The 15,801-nt window shown below is 36.6% G+C and overlaps 4 protein-coding genes and 1 non-coding gene across 8 annotated transcripts; 3 read left to right on the top strand and 2 right to left on the bottom strand.

Annotated features, from left to right (window-relative positions):
- The first annotated feature begins 4,224 nt into the window (after nucleotides 1-4,224).
- LOC106442961 lies at nucleotides 4,225-6,101 on the top strand. The gene is made up of 2 exons (XM_013884586.3): nucleotides 4,225-4,554; nucleotides 4,669-6,101. Exons 1-2 carry the CDS (start codon nucleotides 4,462-4,464, stop codon nucleotides 5,905-5,907), a joined length of 1,332 nt encoding a protein of 443 aa, XP_013740040.1. The 5' UTR covers nucleotides 4,225-4,461; the 3' UTR covers nucleotides 5,908-6,101.
- Nucleotides 6,102-6,110: 9 nt separating this feature from the next.
- BNAA01G14840D lies at nucleotides 6,111-9,817 on the bottom strand. The gene is made up of 10 exons (XM_013884575.3): nucleotides 9,577-9,817; nucleotides 9,158-9,311; nucleotides 8,921-9,048; nucleotides 8,790-8,834; nucleotides 8,652-8,705; nucleotides 8,106-8,210; nucleotides 7,790-7,993; nucleotides 7,581-7,666; nucleotides 6,629-7,464; nucleotides 6,111-6,535 (listed from the first exon to the last, which is right to left on the bottom strand). Exons 2-10 carry the CDS (start codon nucleotides 9,300-9,302, stop codon nucleotides 6,354-6,356), a joined length of 1,785 nt encoding a protein of 594 aa, XP_013740029.1. The 5' UTR covers nucleotides 9,303-9,311; nucleotides 9,577-9,817; the 3' UTR covers nucleotides 6,111-6,353.
- Nucleotides 9,818-11,027: 1,210 nt separating this feature from the next.
- LOC106375162 (probable prolyl 4-hydroxylase 12) lies at nucleotides 11,028-13,306 on the bottom strand. 4 transcript variants are annotated; one of them, XM_013815039.3, is made up of 7 exons: nucleotides 13,017-13,306; nucleotides 12,680-12,787; nucleotides 12,459-12,516; nucleotides 12,322-12,375; nucleotides 11,939-11,996; nucleotides 11,612-11,784; nucleotides 11,028-11,541 (listed from the first exon to the last, which is right to left on the bottom strand). In XM_013815039.3, the coding sequence occupies exons 1-7, from the start codon at nucleotides 13,091-13,093 to the stop codon at nucleotides 11,197-11,199; spliced, it is 873 nt and encodes a 290-aa protein (XP_013670493.1). In that variant the 5' UTR covers nucleotides 13,094-13,306; the 3' UTR covers nucleotides 11,028-11,196. The 4 variants fall into 4 exon arrangements, with proteins under 4 accessions (XP_013670493.1, XP_022572635.1, XP_022572631.1 ...); XM_022716914.2 differs by having other exon boundaries at nucleotides 12,675-12,787; nucleotides 13,017-13,157; XM_022716910.2 differs by having other exon boundaries at nucleotides 11,030-11,541; nucleotides 12,292-12,375.
- A 154-nt stretch (nucleotides 13,307-13,460) lies between these two features.
- Nucleotides 13,461-15,783, top strand: LOC106375175 (actin-depolymerizing factor-like). Its single transcript, XM_013815047.3, has 3 exons — nucleotides 13,461-13,618; nucleotides 14,000-14,256; nucleotides 14,979-15,783. The coding sequence occupies exons 1-3, from the start codon at nucleotides 13,616-13,618 to the stop codon at nucleotides 15,127-15,129; spliced, it is 411 nt and encodes a 136-aa protein (XP_013670501.2). The 5' UTR covers nucleotides 13,461-13,615; the 3' UTR covers nucleotides 15,130-15,783.
- Nucleotides 15,400-15,481, top strand: TRNAS-UGA. The gene has a single exon. It is a non-coding gene; the product is annotated as a tRNA-Ser (tRNA).
- Nucleotides 15,784-15,801: the final 18 nt, after the last annotated feature.

Below are 15,801 nucleotides of genomic sequence, written 5' to 3'. Positions count from 1 at the left end.
AGCATGTTCGCAATCAATGATAGGAAAATTTTCATGAACCATCAACAATATTAAAACACTAGTAGTTTTAAGCTGCCGTGTATTCTCTTTTGGACAACAAGCTACCATATATTATATATATCACAATCAATGAATAAGTGAGATTGTGAAACACGGAAATGGATAAAATTAGAACGAAAGAAATAAATGAAAGAGAGGAAGTGTGCATGTGGGATGTTGGGGGAGAATAGGTCCCATCCTCTCTCCCTACCAATCATTCTCAACTTCTAAACTATAATCTTCTTTTTTCTTTCTATTTATCAAATTAATGGTCACGCTTTAAAACTATAGTAAATGTAATAGCATATTATATGTAATGGTGGAGTAGCTATAGCTAGGTCATAGCCTCGAAATGTTTATTTTATTATATGAATGAAGGAAGATTCCCCTTTGATTATTCCACTTATTTTGGCACTTTTTATCATGTTCAATGTCTACTCGATCACCATGTGACTGCTAGTGGATGACCGGTCATCTTTTGATGTAAAATTTTGTCAATAATATGCTACATTTAGTTTATGCTTCTTTTATATGTATCCATGTATGTACATACCCATTTTGTATTCACACGTAGGCCGTAGCGAGACTTTCGTAGTTCAGAAATATATTACAACTTTCCTTCACAGAAGGTGCGGATAAAAGTGAAGTCTTTAGTAGTTGACTTGTTGATATAACCTGGACATGATATTTTATATGATTTCATTTATAATATGCATATATGCTGTAACTAAACATACCACATCACTATCAATAATTGGCTCCAAATTAAATTTAGGTCTACATAAGAGATTCATATTATTCGTGATCCCGTTAGACGTATGGCCGAACTATGGTAATCATTATTTTTTTGGTTAAATATGATAATAGTCATTATACGTTTGTAATTTACTATTCTCCTCTTATGTACCTAAATTAAATTTGGAATGTAGTATTTGTATGTAACTATGTAAGTTGTGGTCCTTGTGGATGATAAAAAAGTGTAAATAAACGATCACTAAAAAACTAAATTTACTATGTTTCTGAAATAACGGATATTGCTGCAATTTTAAGGATGTAAACAAGTTTTTTTTTTAAAAGACAACTGGTTGTGATTATTGTATCTACAAGTCACAAGTATAACTATAAGTCAAATTATTGTATGATTTAAATCTATAGCTATTAAAAAGTGGAGATTAAATAAGGAGGTAGAGTTGAAGCATAAATCCGTGAAAGGTTGTAGGACAGACAGTTAATTGCAAAAGTAAACTAACTATTCTAAACTGAAGGTTGATTAAGGTTTGTGTGTGTCCCTTATTAATCTACACAACTGCAAAAGGCAAATCTTAAAAGTAATTACCAAAGTCAAGGTAAAAGAGTAGATGTTCATAGTTAGAAAAGTAAAGAAAATCCACCTATATTTAGTTGTCACATGTTTTAATGCTATGACTACTTTTGTTTGTCACATATTAGTAATTACAAGACTAGAGAGCAGTGTGAAAATGTAACTTTGATGAATTTTGTTTACCTATACAAAAGATTCATTGCCACTTTCTATCATCTTTGTTGCCATAGTGTTTGTTAAAAAGGAGTATACTCACAAAAGTGAACATCTTTCTTATCAAGAGAGAAAGGTAAAGTGTCACATTCGTACGCACGCACGTAAAAGTCATTATACTGCACACGTGCGCTCTCTTCTTAGCCCCATAACCATAAGCCATCATATATTGCTTTTTGAATTTGACTAAACTACCCTCACTAATCTGTTTTTGTCACATTGGTTTAGTTTAATCATTCACAGAGCATATGAAATCATAATTCATACATCTTCGAAGATCTTCCATTAGCAAAAATATGGCGGCTACCACTAACATCTCCATCTAATTCTAGATCTAAGTAATATTAAAAAGATCAGAAAAGTAATTAACAAATAGTAAGGGTCAACTACTTATTAGAAAGTAATATCATTGTTAACCATTTTTGCTCAATGCCGTTCACAAGTCACAAACCGATCGTTTTGGTCCTGAAGAATCTCTTATAGGACCATCCACACACACTGATTGATAATTCCCTTTGAGGTCGATACTCTCTATATCTATTGGTCATTTCTCGAGTGTTTTAGATTAATATTGTGATCCATTTAAATATTACTAATCAAATATTCGAAAGTCTCGAAAGTTACATATCGACTCCTTTACAAAGAATCTAGGCAAAATGTCTTTCTTGTGTGGACGAACGGTCATCTCTAATATAGCTATTTCTTATACATGTTTTTTGAAGTTGTTCGATTTATAGACCAAACGCACAATTGATGGTGACAAAAATCATAGGATAACACAAATATGCCATGCAAGATCCGATTCGACCATCAAATTAGTTTAGATGTCGCCATAAGAGCCTCATATATATCATACTGACAGTGATCCAACTTATATATATATTGATCTTGAGTTTTTGAAGCATCTAAAGGGTCAACAAAAACTCAACAAAACACATGCCTAATAAGTAGAATTTCTGGAAACTTTCTCTTATGTAATCCAATACAAACAAAGTAAAATAGTGTTGTAACATATGCTCTATCTTGAAGGCACACTCTTCTCTTTATTTTGGAAACACAGCTTCTTGATGTTGAACAAATCAAGTTATATATATATATATAGCATAGTTGTTATATTATTCAAGAGTATAGTAACTATTTAATCTCGTGGTTTTGTAGTCTTGAAATCGTTCGGATTTACAAGTCCAATTTTTTTTGTTGTTGCTATTCCATGAATAGTTGGACGGTTAATCTTAATCTTTCTTTCGGTCCAGAGTCGGTCTTTAACTTTAAATTGAACGGAACAGAACTAGCCCCTACGCTTAACCACTAGCACACACACACCGTTGATAGAAGTCTAATCTTAGCAATAACAAAATCCTCAACAATTATTTTTTACAAATGTGAATTAGCATGTTAATATGCTTATATAATATGTTACACCAAAGATTTTTTAGATCATATAATTGAAAATTCAAATTTGAGTACATTGTGTATAAACCTTACACAAGTGATATACATTATTTTAGGGTGTAGTTTATATTTACTTGGATAAACTTTTATGAAAACATGAATTGAATATCCAAATGCACTTATTAGACGTACACTTGAAGTGTGGACACACGTGTGTCCAAAAATTTATCAGATCAGATCATATCATATACCAAGAGATTATGTTTATCATAAGTATCTACACTACTATCAAGGCTTAAAACGATCAAACACAACAAAAAGTGTTACATATCCTGGATGAAAAACTTTAAAAGATAAAAGTGCATTTTAGCAACAAAAGAAAAGAGAAATCAAAGTGCTACTATTATACTACACAAAGCAAACAAAATACAACTGCCTATTTATAGCAAAAATATCCCATTCTTGAATTAATCCATTCCATAGAAGAACATAACAATAACTATCTTTACATATGAGCGGTGATAAATACTTCGAGAAAACTAAACTTTTTATGTAATTTGTGTAAGTCACGAGAATCTCGCAAACTGACAGAAGACTCAGAGAGCGGCGCATTTATCTTAAAAGACTCAAAGCAAACTCACGAGTTTCTTGACGTCCACCATAATTAGAGTAACCCCTCAGTGGTATTCCCCTGTAATTACTCTTACAAACGATGATTTGTTTTTTTTTTTTTTTCCGTCAAAGTTTTTAATATTGATGAAGAAGGGCGAAGCCCAAATACAAGGCCGAAGCCCAAAAACTACTAATCCGAAAGTGAACAATAAAAGCCTACAGGCCAACCAAGAACAAATAATGGGCCTGCGACCCAAACCCGAACCAGGAGAAAACCCGACGACTTCGGCCGGTACACTCGTCGAGGAGACCGGATACGTGTAGAGATCAGAGCCGTCAGAGCGACACGTATCGCTTCCGTCTCAACAAACGATGATTTGTTATAACAAAATAATCGAAAGGAAAGCCATTTGTCTGCATCACTATAATGCGTTACTTTTCCCTTTTAAAGTATTTTCCCTCTTCCTCTCTTTCCCAATTATTTATAGCAATGATTTAATTACCAACACTACAATAATTGCGAATATTATTTTTAATATAAAGAAAAATAGTAAATGGAAGCGCGTGGGTCCGGACCGTCAACTTCGATGACGTGGCAATATCTCGTGGAAAATTGAATGCAAACTGTAAAAGATAACGACCACTGAGAGATAGAGAGAGAGAGAATGCTCGCTCATCCTCCATGTAATAAAAAAAGTTTTGCTTATTTATTCCCTTCTTTGTCTGTTCGATTTCACATTTTAAATTTTCCAGATTTTTTTGTTTCGTTTTGATCTTCACCGTGAATCCCTCTCCCTCCTCTTCTATTGCTGAGATCGAAAGTGGTGTTGAGAGTTCGCATAATCTGTATGCTATTGTTCGCTTAATTCAAACAAGTCTGAGATATGAGAAACGTGAATAACACCGTCGAGACGGTGAACGCCGCCGCTTCTGCCATCGTCTCCGCCGAGTCTCGAGTCCAACCGTCGTCAGTACAGGTAAGTAAACAACAACACTTTGGATCAGTATTGGTGAAGTTAATTACAACCACTAGATTCTTGTCTGTAGCTGATCAACAATCTTGTCTTTTTATTTTTAAATTTAATTTACAGAAGAAAAAATGGGGAAGCTGGCGGAGCTTGTACTGGTGCTTCGGATCCCAAAAGAACAACAAACGGATCGGTCACGCGGTTCTCGTACCCGAACCTGTTGGGTCCGGATCAGCTCCGGTGGCTCCGGTCCAAAACTCATCTAGCAACTCAACTTCGATATTCCTTCCTTTTATAGCTCCTCCTTCATCTCCAGCGTCGTTTCTTCAGTCAGGTCCTTCCTCTGTGTCCCACACTCCTCACGGAGTCGTTAATGCGTATTCCCGCAACGAACCGCCTTCAGCGTTTGCTATTGGGCCTTACGCTAACGAAACACAGCCCGTTACTCCACCTGTTGACTCCGCCGTCACAACTGCTCCCTACACGCCGCCTCCTGAGTCTGGTCGAGCGTCTTGCGCAACGCCTTCTTCCCCTGAGGTTCCTTTCGCTCAGTTACTTACTTCTTCGCTTGAACGAGCGAGGAGGAGTGGTGGTGGAGTGAGTCAGAAGTTTTCGGCTGGGCACTACGAGTTTAAGTCGCATCAAGTGTATCCAGGGAGTCCAGGTGGGAATCTGATCTCTCCTGGCTCCGTGGTGTCCAACTCTGGTACTTCTTCTCCTTACCCTGGTAAATGCTCCATCATCGAGTTTCGTGTCGGTGAGCCTCCGAGGTTTCTGGGGTTTGAGCACTTCACAGCGCGTAAATGGGGGTCGAGGTTCGGTTCTGGGACGATCACGCCTGCTGGTCAAGGTTCGAGGTTGGGTTCGGGTGCTTTGACTCCTGACGGTGGAAGTGGAGGGCTTGGGTCAAAGCTTGGTTCTGGTGCTGTGACGCCAAATGGTGTAGAGATGGTGGGTTTAGGCAGTCTTTTGGATAGTCAGATCTCTGAGGTTGCGTCTTTGGCTAATTCTGATGATGACGGGTCGTCGTCAAGGCATGGTGATGAAGGTGGCGCGGTTGCTCATAGAGTTTCGTTTGAGTTGACTGGTGAAGACGTTGCGCGTTGCTTTGCAAGTAAGCTATACGGAGTTGGTTTGGATGAGAAAGCGAACAAATGGAGTGACTCGGTTTCTGGTGACGAGCTGAGTGAGAAGTTGAGAACGTTTTCGTTAGGGTCGAGCAAAGAGTTCAAGTTTGATAACACGAAAGAGGAGAAGACAGCGGAGTGGTGGGCGAATGAGAAGGTTGCTGGGAAAGGTGATAACAGTCCTGGAAACAGTTGGAGTTTCTTTCCTGTGTTACGGTCTGGAGGATTCAGTTGACAAAAGCGTTACTTTTTTTTCAGTCTTCTTCATTACCAGAAGAAACACCACCTAACATTGGTAAGCAGTTCAATGATTTGGTAAGAGATTGGGGGTCTAACAACAACTATACGTATATATATATATATATAGCTTTTCATTGTGGGGATCTATCTTGTACTGATAAGATATATATAATAATATTCTTTGGAACATTTCATAAAAATCTGAAAACCTATTTCATTGCAAAATCTTAAATTTCAAGTTTAAACCCTCAAAATGGAATAAGGTCAACAAAATAACAAATCTATGTCTTTCTATCAAGAATGAGGACTCTTGAAATCAAGAAAAATCTCTCTAGAAGCATGAAAAAAAAATGATTCGTCTCTCTATCACTCTCGCTAATACTGCACTTTGGTATACCTAAAAAGAATGATACTCTCTGGTCCAGAATCAAGTTCGATTTTTCAAGGAATCTTCTGTTTTGGAACATACTTCACATTCGCGCCCTTTTCGGGTTTCATCCTGTGCTTTGGTCTCGCGGCGGTTATAACACCATTTGAGGATTGGTGAGTGTTGTTGCCCGGCATGTTTGTTTCCTGAGACAGAACCAACGTCACGTGTTCTGCAGATATTGCCTCTTTCCATCCTGACAAACCCATTCAATTTTGAGTAAACCCACTTTAAACCTATTGGAATTAAACGATAGGAGGATTAATAAAGGGAAGAAAAGAAGTTTTACTCTTTGCAAGAAACGCCTTTGCTTCGTGGTTGTTGAACTGCAAGCTTATGTGATTAGCGGTTTTAACTTCAGGTTGAGTTGAGCTCGAGTGCTCATCTTTTTTGTCTGTGTTTCCATTTGATGTTGACACTTTCCTTCCCTGACTGCTCACTGGTCTCGATACCTCTGCAGTTGATTGCTCAGATGTGGGTTTCGCCTCAACAGCCTTTGTTCTTCCCTCCTCTTCACTACTACATTTTGCTTGGTTATGTTCTCCACTGAGACAGCTGTTTCCAATTGTTACACTTACCGATCCAATCAGAACTTCGCTGTTCTTAGTTTGTTCCGGTTCAGCTACTACTGCGTCTGGTGATATCGATTTGGGGTTATCAGCTTTTCGGCTCCAAACTTTGGTAGTGTTGGCTCTTGCGTCTCTGTTAGTTCCGTTCTTTCGCATGCCTCCAAGTTTTGGCGCATGATTACCGTGAAACCCATTCGGCATTCCATACTGTGATCTTTCCATTTCCCTACGGCCACTTCGCCTTTCCATGTTTGGGCCGTTACCAAACCCATCACCATCAACAATTGCCGCTTGAGTATCACCGTTCCTCTCATTATCAATTTCCAAAACTTGAGGTTCCTCGAGGGATGAAGAGTCCTCAGTTGGTATGGAGTCTGATCTCTGTGCCTCGGTATCTGAAGCAACGGATAACGGTCTTGATGACTCGGCTGGAGATTGTTGTTGTTCTTCTGATGTGGTACTCTCGTCTTCCTTAGCATCTTTTGTCTGGTCCTTTACTCTCTGCTCTTTCTGTCTTAGCTTCTTCCTCTTCTTCCTCTCCAAGAGCTCAGCTTGTCTGCTCCAGACATCATACCAGTAAATAAGATTCAACACTTAGAAACCAATTCCGAATCGGAGAATCTTGATTTTAGTAATCTTATATGACTGGCATTGCAATTAATAAGCACGCACCTTCTTTGAGCAGCTTCTTCCTCTTCAACCAGTAAGTTTTGGCATCTCAGAGCTTCCGCATCTTTGTCAGCAAGCCATGCTTTAATCTGTACAATCGGAAACAAAAATAAATCACATGTAACGGATACATGCAAAGAAACGTCCTCGTATAAGACACTTTCCTTTGCCAACTAAAGGGGAACGGTGAAGCCTTGACGGAAAAACGTTACCAATTGCTGTTCCAGAAGAAAGCTAGCGCAAGCAACGACATTTTTTGCCTCCAGTACATTTTTTCCATTTTCCCCGTCAAAAATGTACTTCTGAATTGATGCAGCCTCGTTGGTCATGAAAGTCTTTTCGCTTGCATCATCGAGAATGCTAAAAAGTTGATTTGAATAAATTGGAAACCTAAGTGGTCTACCCTGGATGATGTCCTGAAGAAAAAGTAACATATATCATCACTATATCAGCCATGAGGTTGAACATGGAGAATACTTTATCTAGAAAGATAAAAAAATCATCAAGAGAGAGAGAGGAACTTCATACCAAAATGTCAGAACCAGCTCTTAGATAATACTGGGGGAGCGCAGTATATCCTGGGTTTTCGATCAGAGAAATTAGTCCTGACTCAACTGATTCTCCACGAACATTCTACAAAAACCAAAACAAAGCATCTTAAGTTGGAGAAACTAGTCTCATGTCTGCAAAGCATATTAATTAGTCACACAGATCAATGATGGAGAAATATAATGCTATAGCATGGAAAACAAGAAATGAACAGCGTGATAAATGTATGCATACTCATCCGCCCAGTGAGAATGTGCATACGAATTAGGTATGGTATATTCTCTATTTCTAATCATGGTTTCACAAAACTTGCAACAATGAAGAAAATAAGCAATACGGCATTCATAAAGAGCCAGAACCCTTGTAAACGATGAGTCAAACAACAATAAATTGAGCCATTGGGAGACTGGGGAACATGCAACACTACACTCATAACAGATGCTCACTATGCGCTTAAAATGAGTGAAGATAACAATTTTTTTTGAGAAAAGAAGGGAAAGCATCAACAGGAATCATATACTATACCTCCAGCATCATGTTCTTTAACGAGAGAATCTCCTTTGCGTCAAATGCAGAGAGCTGAAATAACCAGAGAGAATGAACATGATCATCATTACCTAAAGGAAAAAAAAAAAGAGAAAACGTCTAGGAAGGGAAACTAACCTCATCCAAAAAGGCCCCCAGTGCATCCCTCTCTTTACCAGAATACTGAAACCATGCAAACACAAATCTTCAGAAACACTTCGAAATAAAAAGAACTAAATCAACCAGGAGTGAGTTCAGGCAAAGCAAACCATTTCAGGCTTTCTAGAAGGCCGATGCATACGCTTATGCCTTCTAAAGTTAACAGGAGAGCAAAACTCCCTGGTGCACTTGTCACACTTGTGCAGCTGTATCTTCAAAGGAGCCAGTAACGGCCATCCTGTCAACCAAATAGAACAATCAAACAGAATACAAATGTACCATTCCCCAAAAGCCACACATGATATCTATATCTATCTACCATCATTAACACCCAATGAGGCAATTACCTGGACGTTCTAAGGTATTGAGAAGCTGAAAGAGCTGCACTGGACTGTTCTCAGGTCTATGGAAAGTGAGAAACGGATCTTTACCAACCGCTCGTCTGATTAGCATGTCGAGAGAATCATTCCCTTCTTGTTTCACCAGCTCCATCGATTTCAACTGCAAACAAACAGCCATTAACAAACACAGTAACTATATATATACAATTCAATTCAATTATCAGAACCACTGACAGAGAAGCCACCTAACAGAATCAAAATCGAAATCGAAATCGAAAAATCACTATCCAAAGCGGGGCGGAGAGAACTAAAAAAAGCTATTGGCGGTTTTGAAATCTCATCAACAAACAGTCATGCATTGCATACACGACGCGAGTGAATTCGAAATCGATTTTGAGTGTTTATCGAAAGTGCCGATCACGTACCAGTAACACAGTAACAACAGATCGGACGCGCGTCGAAAGAGAGAATGAGAAGAAGAAAATAAAATAAAGAGCGATCCTGGGGGGATTGATTCAAAAGCGAGAAGGGAGCGAAAACAGAGAAAATCCGAGAAAGTGATGGGACGCTAAAGAAAATTTTGAGAAAATTTCGGAATGGGAGAGCTGTGCCGGGGAGGAAGGACATAGGAATTATAAAGGCGAGACAACAATGGGGTCCAAATTCGTAATATCCAGCAAATATTTTGATGGTCAATAACATAAATTAATAAAAGAAATCAAATGTTTTAATAGGAAAAATATGATTTCTTTCCCTGTAATTCTTATTTGGTCCAGATTTAAAAAAGACTTTGAAGTATTCATTCACATTTGTTTAAATCTCATTGGTCCAATGATGTGAGCAAACACTATTTTTGCTCTAATTATTATTTATTACTAATTTGTTGTTTCAGAGGTAAAACTCTGGAAAAAGTCTCTAATATTGATGAACAAACAAGAAATAAATAAATTTCCCTGCATACTAACTTATCTAGTTAATTTTGAGCTCAGTTGCCAACTATCATAATCTCATATCACAAATGTCAAACGGCTTTGCTTGACTCAAGCCAAATATGTTTGTTGTGCTTCTCTAGCATCAGATTTAGAATCCATCTTCTATAATCCACGTTTAATTTTGATGGAATATTCCTTTTTATTTTAATCTGTTTTGATAGAATATTCAAACGGACACGCACCTGCTAATTAAAATGAATTTATTCGAATCATATATGTATATATCTATCTATCTATACTATTCTATCTATCTATCTATACTATTATTTACGAAGTAAATTTTTGGAATCGAACTCTCACGTTGAAAGTTAGAGTTGTTAATATCGTTTATACTCTTAATGAATAAAATGTATAAATAAATTAAAAAATAAAAACAAAATTTTAATTGATTTTGATTAGATAATTGATTAATATTAAGAATAGTAAGAATTATCTAAAATCTGAAAATATAATTTAAAAAAAGAGATAACTTATGTATATATTGTATTGTTATGTGAAAAAGTCTTTTAAGTAAAAACTTAAAAACATGAATTATATATAAAAAGTTAAAACATGAATTATATAACTAAATATTAATCAAATAAAATTATTAATTATATAATTAAAATAGAATATTAAATTATCCAAAATCTAAAAATATAATTAAAAAATATATATTTTCTATACATAAATTGTATTGTTATCTAAAAAGGTATTTTAGTAATGAGTTAAAACATAAATTATATAATTAAATATTAATTAAATATTTTTTAATTATATAATTAAAAATATAATATTAATTTATTTTAAGATTTATTTTAATATAATGAATATAGTGTACAAAAAACTTTTCAAAAATTATGAAAATGTTTAAGCCCGCATCGCGGGCAAAACACCTAAGATATATGTTTACAAAAAGATGGAGGTATATATGAACACTTGAATATTTGTCTTCGAAGGAAAAAGTAACGAGACTTAAGAGCTTGACAAATTTGAATCTGTTTAGAAATTGAGAAAAAAATGTTTCAGTATGGCCAATATTTCCAATATGATCAGAATGATATATATCAAGAATCAACAAGCGTTACAACTCTTTCTGCAGGTACCAAAGTAATCAGGAGAGCCAATCATATAAACAGGATTCTTTTTGCATTCTCCAAGCTCAGCCCATTGTCCACAGTTCTCATCTTCATCACTGCATTCACCACTGTCCTCATCATTTCTTGCTTGTTTCTTGGCGTATATCAGTTTTGTCGCAGCCAACAGTTCCCCTTTCAGCACAGGACATCTAAAATGAGTGCTTCTTGGATCCAAAGATGCATTCAAGTGTCTTGTGAAGAACAGAACTGCGTTTCCTTTTACTGGTCTTAAGATGTTACCGGTCTCTGAGCAGTCTGACCAACTATTTTTGGTTTTCACCTGGTGGACGAAAAATAGATATTATGATTTCATTATTCGTTGTGTTGATTTCTATTTGTTTTCTACTGACCTCTGAGTTTGGGAAGAGAAGCTCTCCACCTTGAGTTGTGTTTATGACGTAGAGAATGATAGTTGCCAACAAAGATTCATGCCACACTGAGCTAGAATCTTCTCCAAAATAATCCAACTTCTTACCTGTCTTTTCCGATGTGTAACTTCTTAGCTTGATCGGACTGCTGTTTTCTGAAAGATGTGAACCAAAAGAGCATTAGCCGGCAGTTTTGGCCTAAGAAGAAGGCAATTACAAACCTAACTGGAGAAAAGAGGCCTTTCCAATAGGAATTAAAAGGTGCCCATTGATTGGAAACAAAGATAAGTAAAGGTTAGTACATAGTACCTCTTGGTAGGAAAGTCCATGCAGAAATCTTTTCTTCAATCCCAGCAACTATTGGATCCTAGTTTATCCAAAATTGCACCAAATTTAATGACTGGAACATGACATTGTTATAGCTATTTCAAACAACCGAGGTGGAAACTGCTATACTAGGGTTATATAACACCTGCGCTTTCTAAGTTGCGTGTCACACAAAACTACAAACATATTATCGTAAGAGTCTACTTTTTTTTTGTAACTTAGTCTTAAGAGTCTATTTGAATAACATCTATATAACATCTTTACCCCATAGTGGTTTAGGTATATGGCAACATGCTTGTGTATCTGCAAACTTCAAGAATAAACTAAGAACTTACCGGCACATCTAAAGCTTGCTCAGAACTTACAAGTTGCGTCTTCCCATCAGCATCCCCTGACTTAACCTCTGAAGTCTCCTTTCTCTACAGAAAAAAGCAACAACCATTACAAAAGAACAAATGTATCAAATATATCTCAACAACCCGGATAGAAAAGAGGAACTTACCAGAGATATCAGATGATCACACTCTTCCTCTGATAAGAATCCACGGTAAAGAAAGACCCTGTGCATTCCAAATAGTAAAACACACAGTAGCATCTCCCGATCGAAGACTAATTTTCAGGCTATCTAAAAACTCCAACTAACAACAGCTAGAAAATTTCCTATATGCAAGATTGTGTACAACTTGATCTATGAAGCAGATATCCATGAAAAAAGTACCTCACCTTGGTAGCCATGAAAGTTGAAGAACACGTCTAGGGTCCACAGATTTAGATCCAACAACATAATTGGACTGTGTATAACTTTCATCTTTATCTCGGAGTTCCTTCCGACTGCATAAATTAAAAAAGGAAATATAAATCAAAGTAGAAGGAACAGGGAGCAGTATTAAAGCTTAACTAAACTGAAATGTGATTAACATTCTCGCAAACCCCATTATTGCAAAAATAAATCTACATGTCCTTCAATCAGGTTGAGAGTGAAATGCAATCGAAAATGCAAGGATCTTTATAAAACTCAAACAAGACAAACGATCGATCAATGAGGGATTTCGAAACGTACCTTCCACCGAAACAGAAAGGTGAAGAAGAAGAAGACATGATCATCAGAATAAGGAAGATTTGGCTATGGGAAGCCATTGCTCCAGTGGTACTGGTAACATAGCATAAATGAATGGTCTGGTCATATAGGCATTAGATGCTATACATGCATTGTAAAATGGTGAAAAAAAGAATACAAAAGGTAGAAATGAGCAAAAATGATGCAAACTAGCGATTAAATTTGATAATGAATCTATATACGCATATGCATGCATGTGTGTGAACGTATGCATGATGTATACAAATAGGTGCTAATAATAGAGTGTGCAGTGCCTTAAAAGAGGGGATGGTTAAGCTAATTTTAAGGTTTGAAATAAGAAAACAATGTACGCCCTTATCACAGAAACAGATTAGCGACTAATATTAATGATAATAAATAAGAGCAGTTGTCCGAGTTTGTCTCGACCCTCCCTTCACAAACCAATTAAGCATTATCCTCTTCCTTAATTCTCCTAACAAATTACATTCCCATCTTCCTCTTTTCCAGAGGACAATCAATATTCACACAGGAACAAGAAGTTTCTCTTCCTCAAGCTTTACCATAGAAACTAAACAAAAGCAATGGTTTGTCTCCTCTCTTCTCCTACTTACTTTTGTAATAATTCTGTAGGATTATTTTTACTATACAATGGCATGTAGTAGGCAATCGATGTCTGATTCTTAAAATATGGATGCCTATGTAGACCTTTAAAACCTGGAGTTTTGATGTAATGATTGTCTAATCATGTTAGATGTCGATTTCTCCATGATATTGACGTATTTCTCATTATTTTGTATAAGATAAATACTTATATCATTTTATTTCATAAGTTAATCACATATATTACATAAGCTTCGACATAAAAAATGGAATAAAAACCTAGCTAACTTCAGAAGAAAAGAAAATACTTTTGTATTTGATGTGATCGATGGTGATGGATATCTATGATATGATTGAATGAAAAGGCGAACGCGGCGTCAGGGATGGCAGTGGAAGACAACTGCAAGCTGAAGTTTTTGGAGCTAAAGAAAAGAATCTTTCGGTTCATAATATTCAGGATTGACGGGCAGCAAGTGGTGGTGGAAAAGTTAGGAAACCCCCAAGAGACTTACGATGATTTCACCGCTTCCCTCCCTGCCGACGAGTGCCGCTATGCGGTTTTCGATTTCGATTTTACCACCAATGAAAATTGCCAGAAGAGCAAAATCTTCTTCATAGCCTGGTACGACATTCTCTACTTTTTTTTTTTTTGGGCAAATGCATTCTCTACTTTTCCTTCGTTGATGTTTTCTATTAAGAAGATCGAGAATTAATGGCTGAAGCTCAGATTTGCTCTGAGATATTAAGAAAGTTGTTATAGATGTAAAAAATACTTTCTCAACTGAAAATGTACGTACAAACAATGTATTTATAAGGTGCATACGGTTTAGTGAAAGGAGGCTAAACCGATGTCTTACCAGATGGTTAAGTAAAAGGAGACAACCAAATATATAATCTAACCGGGACTCTAATATTTTCATTCAGTTTTACCTTTTGGTTTGGAACACTTTCATTCAATTTTACTATATATCATAAAGCCGTGTTGAGTTAAAACGTTAGAACATGTACATCATGTAGCCTTATTAAAGGTTATATATCTTCAATTTCATGTCATGTTAGTACTTACCTTGACCGGCTCTGAGATTTAGAAGGCCATAAACATTTTAAAGTTAATCTTGATAAAAAATAGACAATTTGAAAATCATGCGATCTATATATATCAGCTTTATAAAATTTGGGAGTCAAAGCAAATGTTTCATCCAGTTGTGTTTAGAACCTGATAAGTGATAACAACCCTACCCTTTCTTATACTTAATATTCCCACGTACCAGACTTGATTTTGTTTCAGTAGTTTTGAATGAAGTGTACTTATGTGTTTTGGCTTTGTTGGATGATGCATGGTAGGTCACCGGATTCATCTAGAGTGAGGATGAAGATGGTGTACGCAAGCTCTAAGGATAGGTTCAAGAGAGAATTGGATGGCATTCAGGTGGAGTTGCAAGCCACTGATCCTAGCGAGATGAGTTTCGACATTATCAAAAGCCGAGCTCTCTAGATCTTTTCGTTGTTTTTCATCAAAAAAGCATCTAAGATATCATCTTTCGTATTTCTGATATTCCAAAAAAGAAAAAACTGAAACATTTTTCAGTATTATGTAATTTCCTTGGTTTAAGAACTGAATTGTTCATCGTCGTTTTCATTCATATATTCACTTGTCTTTGTAAATAATGTAATACTCCCGTTTGGGAGAAGTTGAACCCATGTTGAGCATGTTTGTGTAACATCTCAAAGAGTAAATTATTCTCTGTATCCATGCTTACAACATGTCGATATGTCCGAGTGGTTAAGGAGACAGACTTGAAATCTGTTGGGCTTCGCCCGCGCAGGTTCGAACCCTGCTGTCGACGTTTTATTATCTCGTACGGGGCTCTTTTGAGTGTAATCATTATCTGGGAAGTATATAGTCGATGTAACTTGTTTAAGAAGTTAGTTCCACGTAACGGTTCGGGTTTTGGCAAAATATTATTTTTCTATCCAGTTTCAGTAACTACCACCACAAGAGTACACACCTGTACACGCCTCTGAGGCTCTGAATATAAAAGTCGATAGGGATCAATGACGTTGACGTTTGTGGCCCACGCGATGGCGGCGATTATGGTGCTGGTTTGGAATATCAGCTACAGAGGTGGATTGGCGTGGGAAGGTGAAAGATGATGTTTGGTCTTTT

This window comes from Brassica napus, chromosome A1, assembly GCF_020379485.1.
Source record: "Brassica napus cultivar Da-Ae chromosome A1, Da-Ae, whole genome shotgun sequence".
NCBI classification, from domain to species: domain Eukaryota; kingdom Viridiplantae; phylum Streptophyta; class Magnoliopsida; order Brassicales; family Brassicaceae; genus Brassica; species Brassica napus.
Note: the sequence above shows the minus strand (reverse complement) of the source record. Positions and strands in the feature narration are given on the sequence as shown.